This window comes from Loxodonta africana, chromosome 16 (assembly GCF_030014295.1).
Source record: "Loxodonta africana isolate mLoxAfr1 chromosome 16, mLoxAfr1.hap2, whole genome shotgun sequence".
NCBI lineage: Eukaryota > Metazoa > Chordata > Mammalia > Proboscidea > Elephantidae > Loxodonta > Loxodonta africana.
The window spans coordinates 11,030,286-11,045,318 of NC_087357.1; the positions used below are offsets into that span (position 1 = coordinate 11,030,286).

Consider the following 15,033-nt stretch of genomic DNA (forward strand, 5'->3'; position numbering starts at 1 on the left):
TCATAAAGCACACTGTGAGAAGTCCTAGCGTGGAAGGTAACAGGTCCCCAATCCAGCCCGATTCCACAGAGCTCGGTACTCAGCAGGAGTGGGAAACTGAGCCTTCCCTCCCAGTAGCAGTCGTCATAATCACTGTAGCTGCCATCGTTGAGAGCACAACAAGGTGGTTACTGTTTGTCAACCCCATTTTAGACATGAGGAAACTGAGGCTCAGAGAGATAAGATAATTTGTAGAGCTAAGGTTTGAACTCAGGACCACGCCCTTCCCGCTACACCACATGCTTACTGCTCTGTCGACTTCACACCCAAGGCCACTGTCACTTAAAAAAAAAAAAAAAAGCGTTAGGGCTGTTCGTACAGAAGTGATATTGAATGGGGGGGGGGCGTCTAGAATCCTCTCTTTCCCCTCAGGGCCCTGCCAAGGCCCTTTGTGCAGTGTGACATCATCGGGGGCTGCTGCTCGGGGCAGTTTGCCATTAAAGATTAGCTTCTGTTCCTATTTCTTTTGTCGGATGACCTGACCCAACAAATTGCTTTCTGTTCCTGATAAAAGGGGGAAAATAGAAGGACTAAACATAGCCTTGGTTGTTTTTACTTTTCTTATGCTGTGCTTCTCAGAGCAATAAAGATAGCAACAATTACAATATTATCTGCTGGGCAGATGGAACAGGTGGCCACCTGATTGGTGGGGACATAATAGTGGTGCTTAGCATCTGGCTGTGCTTTGTGTTTTCGGAGTATCTTAAGCATTCCTGCACACAGGGTCTCCCACGGCCCTGGTGGCCCTGGCGGAGCAGAGAGTTCAGGCCACAGCACAGGTTAGACCTGGAGAGTTCAGGCCACAGCACAGGTTGGACCTGCCTGTCTACAGAAGGGTAACCGTTGCCAGAGACCTCTGTGGCTTCCTCTGCTGTGTCTCCCTGTACCTCTTCATCCACTCCTTTTTTCAGCTGCCCCCGCCTGAGGCCAACTGTGAGCCAGGCTCTGTGTCAGGCCCTGGGCAGCCACAGGGCTGTGCTTGAGGGGCTCGTGGCTCAGAAGAAGTGGACATGGGAACAAATGAGTCAGGGTCAGCCTCATGTATGTGTCTGGGATCAAAAGTCTGGGCCGAGAGCTGGGGAGCACAAGGGACACTTTGGGGAAGGTGTATCCTGTGAGGAGGTAATGTTTGATTTGGCTCCTAAATGAGTAAGAGACTCTGTTGGAGGAAGTAGAACGAGGGCAGGAGAAGAGCCTTCCAGGCCTTGGCAAAGGTGTGAAGGTGAGACAGAGCTGGTGTCTGTGGGGATGCTGTGGTACTGGGCTGACTTGAGACCTGACACTTACTCTTTCCTACAACAAAGAATCTTACATGTTACAGTCATTCAGGCTGTTCTGGATTGGACTGTGTCTCCCCAGAGTATGTGTTAGAGTCCTAACCCCTGTACCTTCGGATGTGATCCTGTTTGGAAACAGGGTTTTCTTTGTTATGTTGATTAGGTCATGCCTGAGTAGGGTGGGTTCTGAATCTGATCACTTCTGAGTTGTAAAAAGAACAGATCAGACATAGAGACCCACACACTGGGGAGGACAGACACAGTGAGGATCACCAAGAGATGCCCAGAGCTACCTACACAGAAGGGATTGACAAGGCTGAGACCCTGCTTTAGACTTTTAGCCCCAGAACTGTGGGGAAACAAATTGCTGTGCTTTAAAGCCACCCACACGTGGTAGTGGTGTTGCAGCAGAGAGAGGCTTGCTGTTTAAATCAGGGAGGAGTAGCTCCTGCTATGAGCAGGAACGCATGAGGATTTACCAACAACCCCGGTCACTGCTGGGAACTTGAGAGTTAACCTAAAGGCCGAGCAGACTGAAAGCCAGACCGCCACAGGCCGGCTATATCTATGCTTACCCCTCTCGTCTGGTTATTGAGTTTTATAAAGAGCTGCTGGTGCCTAAGAACCAGTCTCCAGGACAGTGTACACCAAACCTGGAAAGGTGCACATTGTGGGCAGTGTCTGGGACTTGCAAGGATGATATTGACTCCGCACGATTCTTGTGTGACTTGAGATGTCGCAGGCAGTTTGGTGTAAGTGGGGCATAGGCTCCACCGGGCAGCTGTGACTTGATTTTTTTTTTATGCCAGGCTAAAAAGTTCACATTCTTCCCGGGAAGCAGTGGGCAGCCGCTGAAGGGAATGGGCATCAGGTGTGTGCCTCAGAAAGTTCTTTCTGGAGCCAGGGAGGAGGCTGGGTGGGATGGAGCCGAGGCCCCCGGGGTCTAGGCAGGAAGCACCAAGATCATGGGATGGCCACGGGAAAGGAAAGGCATTGCCAGATGCAAGACAGTGTGTTTGTGTTTAACTGGTCCCCAACTCCCTTTCTTCTTATGACTTCCCCAGAGAAGGAGAAAATTCCAGGGCGGTGAAATAAAAATGGAACAGAAAGTGGCGTCCTCTGAGGATAAGATCAAACCTGTCTGATTGCACGGGTTTCCCAAGGCCTGGCTTAGGCACATTTGGTTGTGTCTCTACCTTCTAACCAGCAGCCACCATGGCACCTTCTTGGTGCTCTTTCTGCTCCATAGCTGGGCCCACTGGTTCCTTCCTCAGTCTGTCACACATGTCTCATTCCAAAGGAGAAGTTGGTGGCCAGCCGTCATTCTAGGGGGACTTCCTGGAAGACCCCATGGAGCAAACCTGGAGGTGGATGGGAATGTTAGGCCTAGCCCTGGCATTCTGTCAGGACGCTAGTGGGCTTAGAGGTCAACCCCCCGTCCCCCGCCCGCTTCTTTTGGTAACAAACAAGTTGTTTTTCTGATTTGGCAATATATTTTTCCTTACAGAAAATTTGGAGGCTATAGAAGAACAATAAGGAGACAATGTAAATCAATGAGATATCTACCAGTCAGCTGTGAACATCTTGGTTTATTTCCTTTTCATCTTCACATTTAACATGCACATTTCACTAACTAGAAGTCATGCTGTGGGTACAGTCTTACATCCTGTTTCTTGCTTCTTAGGATTTCATCAGTGGCATTTCCCCACATCGTTAAATAGTCCTTGAAACTGCGTTTTCCTGCTCGACGCTATTCCTTGATAGTTTAACCAGCCACCAAGTGTAGGACACATAAATTATGTTTATCATTTTGCTGTCACTTACATTGTTTTGAATGACATCATCGTATTTAAATCCCCACTTTCTCCTTAGGATAATGTTCCCTCTCCTTTTAGATTGGGTAATAGGATGGTATAACTCAATGTTCGTTTTGTATTTCTTTTTGTTATTTTGTTTTACTGAATGTTCAAGTGCTGACTAATGTCAGATTTAAGCCATTTTAAAAGTATGGCAAATGATTTCCATGGGTAGGGAAGGCATATTTTGAACAGCATATGCTATTTACGAAAAGGTACCCTTTGGGGACTTTTGGAAATCATTTCTCCAGCTCCAGGAAAGGGACATGTATCGAGACTTGCTGTGTGCCAGGGCTTGGGAAGCTTCAGAGACATGATGAGCTAGATGTTTAGGGACGGTCCTACTTTTTTCTCTCCCTCTTACATCTCCGGAGTCTTAGCCCCTCCTGAGGATGCAGCCTCTAGCAGTTTCCCCATCGGTGCCCTGTCCAGGGCGCCGGCCCCTCGAGCTGCGTATATCTCATGAATGAGGTAGGGTGCCTGAGTGGAAGGAGTATGACACTTAACCACTTAACCCCGACTTGACTTTGTCCCTTTGGCTGGTGCGTCTACCTTTGGCGCCCCCCCGCCCCCAGTTATTTCCCCGGAACCTATCAGGTTGCTGCCGCATGTGACAGTTAGCCACCAGGTCAGGCCCCGAGGTGTTTCTCCAAGCCCTTTGGAGACTGGCCACTGGAGAGGTGGTCTATCAGTAGTCCTTGCTCTCTGAAGACCTTGTGCAAGCTGCATTCTAATTTCCAGAGCATTCAGCTCGTCTTGCACTACTCGTACATTGACTGGGGCGCGGCCAACATCAGGTTCCCCTGTGGCCCATCAGCGTTGTACTGTAGTGAAAGAGGGCCCACACTGGTTACTTGACCTTTTAAGCCTCAGTTTCCCCATCTTGGCCTTAGTGGTGCCTACATGCAGGGTGATGTGGGAATTACAGGCCTCCGGTGGATGCTCGGTAAGTGGTGGGCATCTCCGTGAGAGTCAGTACACATTTTAGCACCTACTGAATATCAGGTTTTACTGATCTATGTGTCAGGTGTTACTTCTCTTTTAGTTATCTAGTGCTGCTATAACAAATAGAACAAGTGGGTGGCTTTAACAAACAAACTTATTTGCTCACAGTTCAGGAGGCTAGAAGTCTAAATCTAGGGCACTAGCTCTAGGGGAAGGCTTTCTTTGTCAGCTCTGGAGGAAGGTCCTTGTCTCTTCTGTGCTTCTGCTCCTGGGCGACCTTCATGTGACTTGGCATCTGTCTTCCCCCATCTCTGCTTGTGTCACTTGCTCCTTTAATCTCTTTTATATTTCAAAAGAGATTGACTCACGACACACCCTATACCAGTTGTCTCGTTAACATAAAGACAGCCCATTCCCAAATGGGATTATAACCGTAGGCATAAAACCAAACCAAACCATTTGCTGTGGTCTCCACTCTGACTTATAGGGACCCCGTAGGAGAGATTAGAACTGCCCTGTAGGGTTTCCAAGGAGCAGCTGATGGACTCGAACTGCCGAACTTTTGGTTAGCAGCCGAGCTCTTAACCACTTTGTCACCAGGGCTCCTACCATAGGCATAAATAAAAACCCAAGTCCGTTGCCATCGAGACAGCTCCGAAGACTCAGCGACCCTATAGGACAGAGTAGAACTGCCCCGTAGAGTTTCCAAGGAGCGCCTGGCGGATTTGAACTGCTGACCTTTTGGTTAGCAACTGTAGCACTTAACCACTACCAAGGTTTCCACTGTAGGCATAGAGGGTAAAATTTACAACACATGTTTTTGGGAGACACAGTTCGGTCTGTAACAATTGTTATTCTTCTATCAACAGGCTTAGGCCACAGTTTTCTCTGCATTGGGATCTGCACAGTTTATAAATAGATGTGGATTACAAAAAAAGAGAAAGTGCTAACATGTCGATCCCTGGCAGGACAGCATATTTCTTAGCTTCCCTTTTGTGTTGTAAACTTGAACACAAGAACTATGTCAAATTTATCTTTACATCTCCCAAAATTCCCAGCACAGTGCCTGACTCCATAGTAGGAAAACAATGAGTAATTCTTGAATATTTCCTGAAAATCAGGGTCCAAGTGCAAAGTCAGCATTTCATAGCAAGGTTAACTTATTCATGTGTTCATGTGGAGACCTGAGCACATACATTTACATTGTACTCTTAACCTTGTGTAGCCACAGGCTTGCTCCTGGAGTTTTTCATTGCTTGGGAAACCAAGTGGGCATGTGGGAAGTACGCAGTGATGGGCAGCTGTTGTTGATGTTGTTGAACATCTTTGTGGAGGGAACATAAATCTGTAGAAGAGCCAGTGTCTGTTAGCAGCACGCGCTTTGAAGATGGAATTCAGATGAACAGGTCTCGCCTGGCAGTGCCCTCCACCCCTGTTCAACCTTGACCTTCTGAAGAACCACAAGTCTCCTCTTTTGTCATGGTCCAGGTCTTCAAGGCCCAATGACAGGGTACTGCTGGAACGTGACAGATCCTTTGCCCCAACCCTGCCACAGGCCAGGGCAGGGCAAGCTGGTCTCCTGCCTGAATAGTGAGAAAGCATTTGGGGTAAAAGCATTGCTTTGGGTTTTCCTGGAAGGCAGTATGGTTGGTTGGAAAGAAAGCCATGCCAGGAGTGCCAGGTTTGCCCAGACCCAGGCCCCACTCGGCCTCTGCCTCAGCCTTGGGACCTGCTCCCTCCTGAGTCTCAGCTTTGCATCTATGGAGTGAGGCGGGACAGATGGTTTCCAGGGGCCCTCCTCGCTCTAAAATCCTGTTTAAAGCGGGCTGTTAGCATGGAGTCAGAGGGTTGGCCGAAGGCCTTCTCAAATCCTGCTTTCTCTCTGTTATTTATGAACCAGAAAATGACAGATGGCGAGACCTGGACAGGAAGTGCCCACTACAGATTGACCAACCAAGCACCACCGTCTGGGAATGCCTGCCAGAGAAGTGTCGGGACAGCGCCCTGTGGCATAGGGAGGCGGTGACTGCCTGTGCGGTGACCAGCCTGATCAAGGATCTCAGCATCAGTGACCACAATGGGAACCCCTCTGCACCCCCCAGCAAGCGCCAGTGCCGCTCCCTGTCTTTCTCCGATGAGATGTCCAGCTGCCGGACATCATGGCGGCCCTTGGGGTCCAGAGTCTGGACTCCGGTAGAGAAGAGGCGGTGCTACAGTGGGGGCAGCGTCCAGCGCTATTCTAACGGCTTCAGCACTATGCAGAGAAGCTCCAGCTTCAGTCTCCCTTCCCGGGCCAACGCGCTTCCCTCCCCCTACGACCAGACTGCATTTCATCTCCGATTTGGGGGGCAGCCCTGCCAGGGGGCACCAGGCCCAGCCACCTGTGGACAGGAGGGTGATCTCTGGAGCCCCGACCCAAACCCCATGGGAGGCAGCTGGTTCGACATGCAGCGTTCCCTCTCATGCTCCCACGAGCAGTTCTCCTCGGAATACTGCCCTCCCTCGGCCAGCAGCACCCCGGCCTCGACGCCCGAGCTGGCGAGACGCTCCAGTGGCCTCTCCCGCAGCCGCTCGCAGCCCTGCGTCCTCAACGACAAGAAGGTCGGCATCAAACGGCGGCGCCCTGAAGACGCCCAGGAGCAGAGGCCTTCCCTTGACCTGGCCAAGATGGCACAGGTAAGACCCCTGCAGGCAGGCTGCCGTAGGGCTGTGGTGGTGCCCTTCAGAGCCACACTGATCCTCCCCCATCTGGGCCAAAGGAGCCATTGCCAACCACAGAAACTCCCAGAGTGGCTGATGTCCTTGCTTTTTAAATCCCTGTCAAAGAAAGGTTATTTCAGCTCTGTGTTTTCTTTTTTTTTTTTTTAATTCCTTATTTCTCTCAACTGAAGCTCAGAAGTGCCCTTTCCTTGTGACACCCTGCATCTGTGGTACCTGGGCAGACAGGTGGTGAGAAGCAGATGTTGTAGGCAGGCAAGCATGACCAGGCACTGTAGTCCCCTTTGCTGGAGCCTCTTCACAGGAACCCAGTGCTGCAGCAGCTTTAAGGAGTATTCACACATGCCGGGCTCAGTGTCACCTAGATCAGGTGGCCCTGAGAGAGTTCGGGGTGGGGTGGGGGTGAGCTCTTATTCTTTTGATTAAACTGTCAAAAATGTTAGCGCATTGAGAACTCGTGATCAGTATCTTCTGTGCCACTCTGTGATTGTCCTCGCAGTTCACTGCAGGTGAAGCCACTGGCCACACACCCTGTCACTTGATCCTCTTTGTCTTGGGGCCCTGCCTTGTGCTAACACTGATCTTGGTTTGTATGCAGTGAACTTGGAGTTGATACACCATCATCAGGATGCTCTCCAGGCCCAGTCAGTGTCTGGAATGAGTTCTTACTGGAGGGTTTCCTGACGATGACAGTGTAGACATGAGGCCTGGGACAGAGGGGCGGCCCTTGTGACCCATGAGTCAAGGACAAGGACTGGTCAATGTGGCAGGTAGAATGCAGAGTTCATGGCTCTGGACCCAGGAGGTGCTGAGTTGTTTGGCACCTCAGTCTGACCCCCTGCCTTTCCTGGCCTTGTATATGTCGGCCTTGGCCATTGCTGGGTTTGATGTGGGTGAAGATGCACTTGGTGCTGAGAATGGGCCCAGAGGGTGTGGCCTAGCACATGGAAGCGCTGTGGCCAGGTGCAGGGTGGGAGGCTGGTACGTCCACACCAATTTGGACATTTCAGTGCCCGGTGCTGTTTTCTCCTGTCACTTTAGAATGAAAATGTAGTTTCTTTTCATGGGGGTTCCTTCTCTCCCCTAGCCCTCCTTTGCAGGGATACAGGTGTCCCAAGGCTGGAGCACCCCTGGCCTCGGAGTCCAGGTTTTCCAGACTTTGTACAAGAGCCAGGGCTGCCGGAGGACAAGCTCAGTGCCCCGGCACCAAGCCATACTGAGCCTGCCAGGTCTGGTGGCTGGCCTGCACCCTCTGCCTCCAGTTTCCATTTCTTCCCTTGGGGCTCCAGGCCTATCCCTTCCTTTCCCCCAGTGTTGGGTATTTTTGACATTATAGCTGGACAGCGATCGAGCACACTCATTTACATTGGACAACCAAGTGGATTTTTCATTCTCTGAAAGAAATTTCAGCAGGTAAAAAGCCTGGCAAGATGGCAGATTTGGGAGATTCCTGAAGGAAACTCAGAGCCCTGAGTTCTTGATGTGATAAACAGCTTCAGTTAAATGTTTAGTGCTGAGCTTATTTTATTAGCCAATAAGCTAGATAGGTAGGAAAAACGACTTCCATATGTTGTTATATTTTATTAGCCACAAATTGGAATAATACTACTGGCACCACTGGAGATGTTTCCCATCCTCTCTTTGGAAGAAATGGTTTAAAACTGTGTTGCTCGGTGGGGCTGCTCAGAGGCATAGATGGTCTCACCAGCTCCAGGCAGGTCTCCAGGACCCAAGGAGAGGACTCTGGGCCGGAGGAGAGCTCCAGGATTCACCTGTCTGCCATGCCCACCTGCTTGGGTTTGGAAAGCTTTCTGAAGAGTCCACGGTGGTGAGCTGGCAGACACTGAGCCCTCCACCATGCTAGCCCCTCTCACCATGTGGCTCTGCTAGCTTTGTCTCTCTCAGGGTCTGCGGGTTCAAGAGGGTGACCCATCTGTCTAGAGGCCCTGAAAACCAGGCCCAGGGCAATCCCTGTACATTTGAAAAGAGCCCAGGACTCGGCCTGGAGAAGGCAGGGTACGGCCCGAGCCCCAGTGAGCTGGGCATGTTGCGGTGCACAGGGCCCATTGTCCAGCAGACCGCTGGGAAGCTGCGTAGCACCCCTGAAGGCTGATAGGGAGTGAATGCCCATGGCATTGTGCCTCCATCTGCTGCACTGTACTGTCTGTAACTCCCGGGGCGCCAGCAGGGTCTGTGTGTCTGCGGGAAAAGAAGTGCAGGCTTATACGGGCAGCAGCTCTGGTCCGTGTTCCTGCCATCATTTCTTTAAGCTGCCCTTGACTCTAACCTTTCTCCCACGGGCGTTTTGACCTTGGTTCATTTATTTGCTTTTGAAGATTAGAGGGAGAGGGTTTCCAGTTGAGCGTTCTGTGAAGGAGCCCCTTTGATTTGGGTCCTGGGATAGGCACGTGAGGGCCACAGAGGAAAGGTGCAGTGTGCCTTTTCCATGAGCCCTTTGGAGCTGCTTGACTTTCTGGGGAGATGGCCCAGCTTCCCGCAGGGACTGACCGGGGCTGAACCAGCAGGGTCCAGGGCAGCCTGAGCAGGGTGGGTACCAGAGGCCCCTCCAGCCTATCAGCCTGTCAGCAGGAAAGTGGTCAGGGAGAGAGCCTGGGAAAGTCAGACCAGCAGAGGCAGGCAGAGAGCTCCAAGGCCTAAACCGCCCTTCCCCTGTCTACACCTGCAGCTGGGCATAGCAGGAGTACATGCTCCGAGGTCGGGGTGGACATAGTCTTCATCTATAAAGTGGGCGTGCTCATAGCACCTGCTGAAGACTCTGCTGGAAGCAAAGGGGTCAGAGTAGACAGGGCTCAGGGTTTATCCATTCCTGCCCCCTCCTAGGAAACCAAGGCCCCTGCCTCTGGGTCTGCCGGGAAGCTTCTGGAACCTGGTATTTGATCTGCATTTAGCGGAAGGCTTCCAGAGGAGGGCCAGGGGGCAAAGGGGCCTGCGAGCCATGAGAAGGAGTTAGAAGGCATGGGGCTGATTAGCTTGGAGGGGGAGGCAGACCTGGCAGGAGGGTGTGAGGGCCTAGAGCCAGCTCTAGGGCCAGATGGTCAGCTTAGAGACTAGCTCTGTCACGTAGCTGCTGTGCAGCTCTGGGCCAATTGCTTAACATCTCTGTGCAGCAAATAGCAATTCTCTCTTCCTTGTAGGACTACTGGGGGTAATAAGGGCAATAATGTGTGTGAATGTGTGTGTATGTATGTGTGTATATCTATGTATGTGTGTGTATAATGTGTGTGCAATTGTTAAGTGCTCGGCTGCCAACTGAAAGGTTGGTAGTTCGAACCCAGCTAGCAGTTCTGCAGGAGAAAGACCTGGGACTCTGTCCCCATAAAGATTACAGCCAAGAAAACTCTATGGGCAGTTCTATTCATCATATGGGGTTGCTGTGAGTCACAATTGACTCACTGGCACCCAACGACAACAACAATATTTACGTATGTGTGTAAATCTGTGTGTGTGTATCTCTTTCTGTGTATCCTTCGTTTTCTGTCCTTGCCATTAACTTCTTCTCTGTTCCTCTCTTTGCCTGTGGGGAGCTCCATGTTCAGAGCTGAGGTTATGAAACGGCGAAAGAATCAGGCTTGCCACCCGCCAGCGTGAGTGGACATTCTTGTCTCATGGTAGAAGTGATCTGGGAACTCCCAGGCACCTTTCTGTCTGCATCCCTGGGCATGGGTGCCCAGCAGCAGCAGCAGGACAAGACAGGACAGAAATCGCTTTCCAACTGCCTTTGCTCATATCTTCTTTAAGCCCCCACCACCTGAATCTTGAGCAGAGTTGCCAAGAGGGATTGCAGGTGACCCAGCCATCTGGACTCTGAGTGGAAGTTCATTGTAGTGAGGAAAGCCCTGAGGTGGAGAAATGACACCAGGACCTATTCCAGAAACATCCACCCCTCCCTGTGATTGTGCTTACAACACTCAGTTCCAGAGAGCGGCTGCTCTCGGACAGGCCCTAGGGTCAGCTGTGCCCGACCCCACCCAAGTCTGATGCCACTAGTCCGTGCCCAGCCCCTGCCCTCACATGGCCTCCCCAGGACCCTGCCACCTGGTGTTAGTGTGAAGCCTGAGCCGCCTTTCTGCACAGTGACAGTGTGCGCCATTGTACAGGGCCCTGCTGGCACCCCAGAACTGTGTACTAGGAGGATCCATGCTGACATTGCTAGCTGCTGCTTTCCTGAGAGCTGGTCTGACCACCCAGCAGACCTGAGCTGTGCATTGTGACTTGGAGGCGGATCACATGTGCCTGAGCAAAGGACTCAGACAAGGCAACAATGCGCCAGATCACCCACAGCTGCCGCGCCCCTGGGTGTCACTGCCCTGGCTGTGTTTTTATCTCCAAGCTGGTCAGCTTGAAAGAGCAACAAATTGTAGTTCTCAACAGTGCTGCAAACAGAAGTGAGACATTTGTGGGGAGGGGTCGGGGATGCCGACACAGAGGGTTGATTGATTGCAGCTGCCACACACCGAGCCCTGAAACTCCCCAAGTGGCCTCAGAACAGGCAGCGACTGTTGTGTTCACAGATGTCTCAGGGGCCTGTGAAAGCTGGCTGGGGGCAGTTTTGGTAGAAAGAGGCACGAGGGTGAGAGGAGCCCGCCGGCAAATCTTTGGGATGTTGCAGGGTGCTGGAGCTGGGGTTCTGGGAACCAGCCAGGAGAGAGAGCTGAGCAGGGTGAGGGGTTGCCTCAGGAGGTCATCAGAGGGCTATCACAGATGTGTATTAGTAATACTAGCTCTTTGCTAGGCTCTTCCTGCGGTCACCCTTCAGCTCTCTGCCATGTGTGCTAAGAGGCTGCCTCTTAAGGGAGACCCTGGCCCTCCCCAGTTACCAAATGTGGGAAGGCCCTTCGTGCCACTCACTGTGTGTGACCTTCTGCTCAGGCCATCCAAGCAGCTGCAGGCCAACCGTGCAGAGTCCATGGGCTGTAGGCCTGCTTTGCCCAAGCCTCTTTGGCCTTCTCTGTCCACCCAGGCAGCAGGTGGTCCCTTCACTGTTTGAGGCTCCTGCTGCCTTGCACCCTAGCACATGGCCTGCTAGGATGGGCGCTGTGCCATCAGCTAGCCGAGGAATTCAGAGGTGACGCACCATTTATACCACAGAACACAGCCAGGAATGGAGATCTGGTCAGAGAGGTGGCCCAAGAAGCCCTGTCATTCCAGTTGGGGTGAAATAATTGCTAAATGGAAGTACAGGAAAAGCTTGGTGGGTGCACGGAAGTAGATGCTCTCCCTCAGAAGCAGTCCGACGGACTCCTGCAGAAAAACTGAGCCTTTGTGCCCTGGGCTGTCTCCTCATGGCTGCCAGGGCAGCACTCTGGGCCCTCATCCAGCCCTCCTCCTCCCATGCCCTGACAGACATGACCAATCAATCGTGGCAGCCTTTCCTGTTGAACTCAGAGGAAATCTAAGAACCCTCCACTTGTGATCTTGGCAGCCACTTGGTGGTCAAGTGTGACTTTCCATCCCTGCTCTGATTCATCCCCTCACTTGAGGATGAGGCCCCCAGAGTCCAGGGGGGATTCGGGGACTTGCCCAAAGCCACCCAGTGAGTCAGGAGCCGGTGGACTCCAGAGTTCCTCCTGCGGCATGCTTGGTCCTCTGTGGAGACTGCCCAGCAGGCCTCTCTGGGTGACCGACAGTGACAGGAAGTAGCTGGTAGGGCACTGGATGTGCCGGCTTTGGAGTCAGATAGATGGGCTGTGCTCCCTGATCTGCCTCTGAGCTGGGTGTCCCTGGGCAAGTCACCCAGCCTCAGTGTCCATGTCTGTAAATGGGAAGAGCTGGTCCCACTTCTCCTGGGTGTGGGAGGATTTGGGGAGTTGAAAAGCACATAGCATGGATTCACACACGAATGTCAGCACTTGGCCAGTGTCGGCTTTGACGGCAGACAATCAAGCCTGCATCCCATCCCCGTAGCTCCTGTGGGGGCCACCCTCGCGCATCGTGACCTGGGCAGAGCCAGCAGGGCCTGCAGCTGTTGGTGTGCAGTGTCATGTGAGGCCGGCCTGGCAGAGTGGAGCGGCCTGGTGGGGGCAGTGGTGCCAGGGAGCTAGTGTCACCTTCTCTCTGGTCTCAGAAACGGGCATGTCAGTGTCACTGGGGAATTCCTCCTGGGAGTTCCCCCAATTTGAGGAAAGCCCTGTTCAGACACCCGGATCCCTTCTAGCTGTCCCCTGTTGGAGCTACTAGGTTGCATAAGCAATCTGCTTGAGGTCACTCAGACCAGGGCCGAGTATTGACACAACAGTTTTGATCTCTCTGGGGAAAAGAGGAATAGGAGGAGTTCAGTTGGGGTCAGGCCAGGGAGGCAGCTTTTAATGCCACTTGGTGATTTTCCATGCTGTAGTGGAGGGCCATTTGGGGTGGAAACTGTGAGGAGAAGCAGCCCAGGGGCCCAGGGCTCTGGTCTGGGGGCCAGTTGCACAGGGACTCCCCAGGCCTGTCTGGAGCGCGTCGGCTTACCAGGCCCTGCTCGGTGCCAGCACAGCAGCCTGGGAGGGAACCCTGCTCGGGGCTGCAGCCGTGGGGCCGGGAAGGAAGACAGACCTTCCTAGCAAGACGTCTCAGGTGTTGCTTTGTGGCAGCCAGAGTGGACAAGCCTGGAGGCCAGCTCACCTTGCCTCTTTGACTAGCTCAAACCGGTCTTTCAACTCCATGGGCCTGAAAGAAAGGGCTTAGAGCAGCTTACCTCAGTGGCATCAGTAGGGTTGGTATAATCCAGTGTGGTAACTCATGGTGTCAGGTACCACTGGTCCAGGGTGGGCAGGGCCAGCTGCTGGAAACCCCCGCTGTGGGCAGAGTGGCATGGCCCCACCCACCCCCTGCACAGGCCCCCACCCTTCCCACCCCCATCCGTCCCCCATCCCCACAGCTCCTCTCCTCTCCCATTGGCCAAGGCAGAGACCCTTTTCTCCACCCAGCTGGTTGGGAGGGGGATGGTGCAGACGAGTTACCACCCAGGGTGAAGGGTGACACCAACCCTAGTGATGCTCACAGGCTGTGAATATCCACAAATCCCAAGATCGGCAGATAAGCTGATAGCCCAAGTCCCAAGAACCGGAGGTCCGATGCACAGGAAGCAGCCACGGGATGCAGAGCAAGCAAAAAGCCAGACCGTCTGCTTATATTTGGATGCAGGCCACACCCCCAATGAAACTCCCTTTCAACTGATTGGCTGCTCGCAGCAGACCCCGTCGTGGAAGTGACCACATATAAACACTGAGAATCACGGCCCAGCCAAGTTGACACACAATCTTAACCATCACACTTGGAAATAGGGTCTTTGCAGCTGCCATCAAGTTAAGATGAGGGCATGCTGGAGCGGGCTGGGCCCTCATCCAGCATAACTGATGTCCTTATTAGAAGAGGGAAATGTGAACAGGCATGCAGAAGGAAGACAGCCAGGTGAAGGCAGAGGTTGGAGTTACGCAGCTACAAGCCAAAGATTGCAGGCAGCCGTCAGAAGCTGGAAGAGGTGAGGAAAGATCCTCCCCTCGAGCCTTCAGAGGGAGCATGGCTCTGCCACACCTTGATTTTGGACTCCTGGCCTCCAGAACTGTGAGAGGATAAGTTTCTATTGTTTAAAGCTACCTGGTGTGTGGTGACTTGTTACTGCAGCCTCCGGACATGCCCACAGGCAGCAGTGGCCCTTCTCATATCGCGTGGCTGCCAGCTTTGAACGTGTTCGTCTGTGGGAACGTTCGGGGCTCAGGGCTCTGTCTGCCCAGGGCGCGCACCCCTTAAGAGTCAGCCACAGTCGTCAATATTGTGAGTCAGACTTTAGGAGAGGGGAGAGAACTTGTTAGAAGGAAGCCACTGCTGCTTACCAGTGTTGGCGTTCCTCCTCTTGGGTGTCCCTCGCCCATGGGTCCCTGCTGGCAGACTTTGTGGTGGGCTCGGCCAGCCCAGATTATTGGACCTGGTGGTTCCTGTCAGCGGTTTTAAGGAACAGTATGCAGGTGGGACCGACAGGACTTGCCACTGGCTAATCCTATTACTGGCATCCAACGCACCCTAGTCATATCCCAGTCCCCATAGGTGGGAACTTCCTTTAACCTGCCGTTTTGAGTATTTGCTGATGTTAAGTCTTTCTTGGTCTCTAACCCACAGCCCTCACTTAGACCCTATCTCTTTGTGATCTTTTCCCAGTAGAAATGCAGTCTAATGGATCGCTGTGATTTATTTTGTTT

At 52.7% G+C, this 15,033-nt stretch overlaps 1 protein-coding gene across 1 annotated transcript in view; it reads left to right on the plus strand.

Annotated features, from left to right (window-relative positions):
* The window catches only part of FAM53B (family with sequence similarity 53 member B), a 77,517-nt gene that overhangs the window by 19,200 nt on the left and 43,284 nt on the right, over positions 1–15,033 (plus strand). Inside the window, exon 3 of the mRNA XM_010599225.3 lies at positions 6,018–6,793. Within this exon, the coding sequence (XP_010597527.1) occupies positions 6,018–6,793 (776 nt within the window). The remainder of the gene's footprint in view (positions 1–6,017; positions 6,794–15,033) is intronic.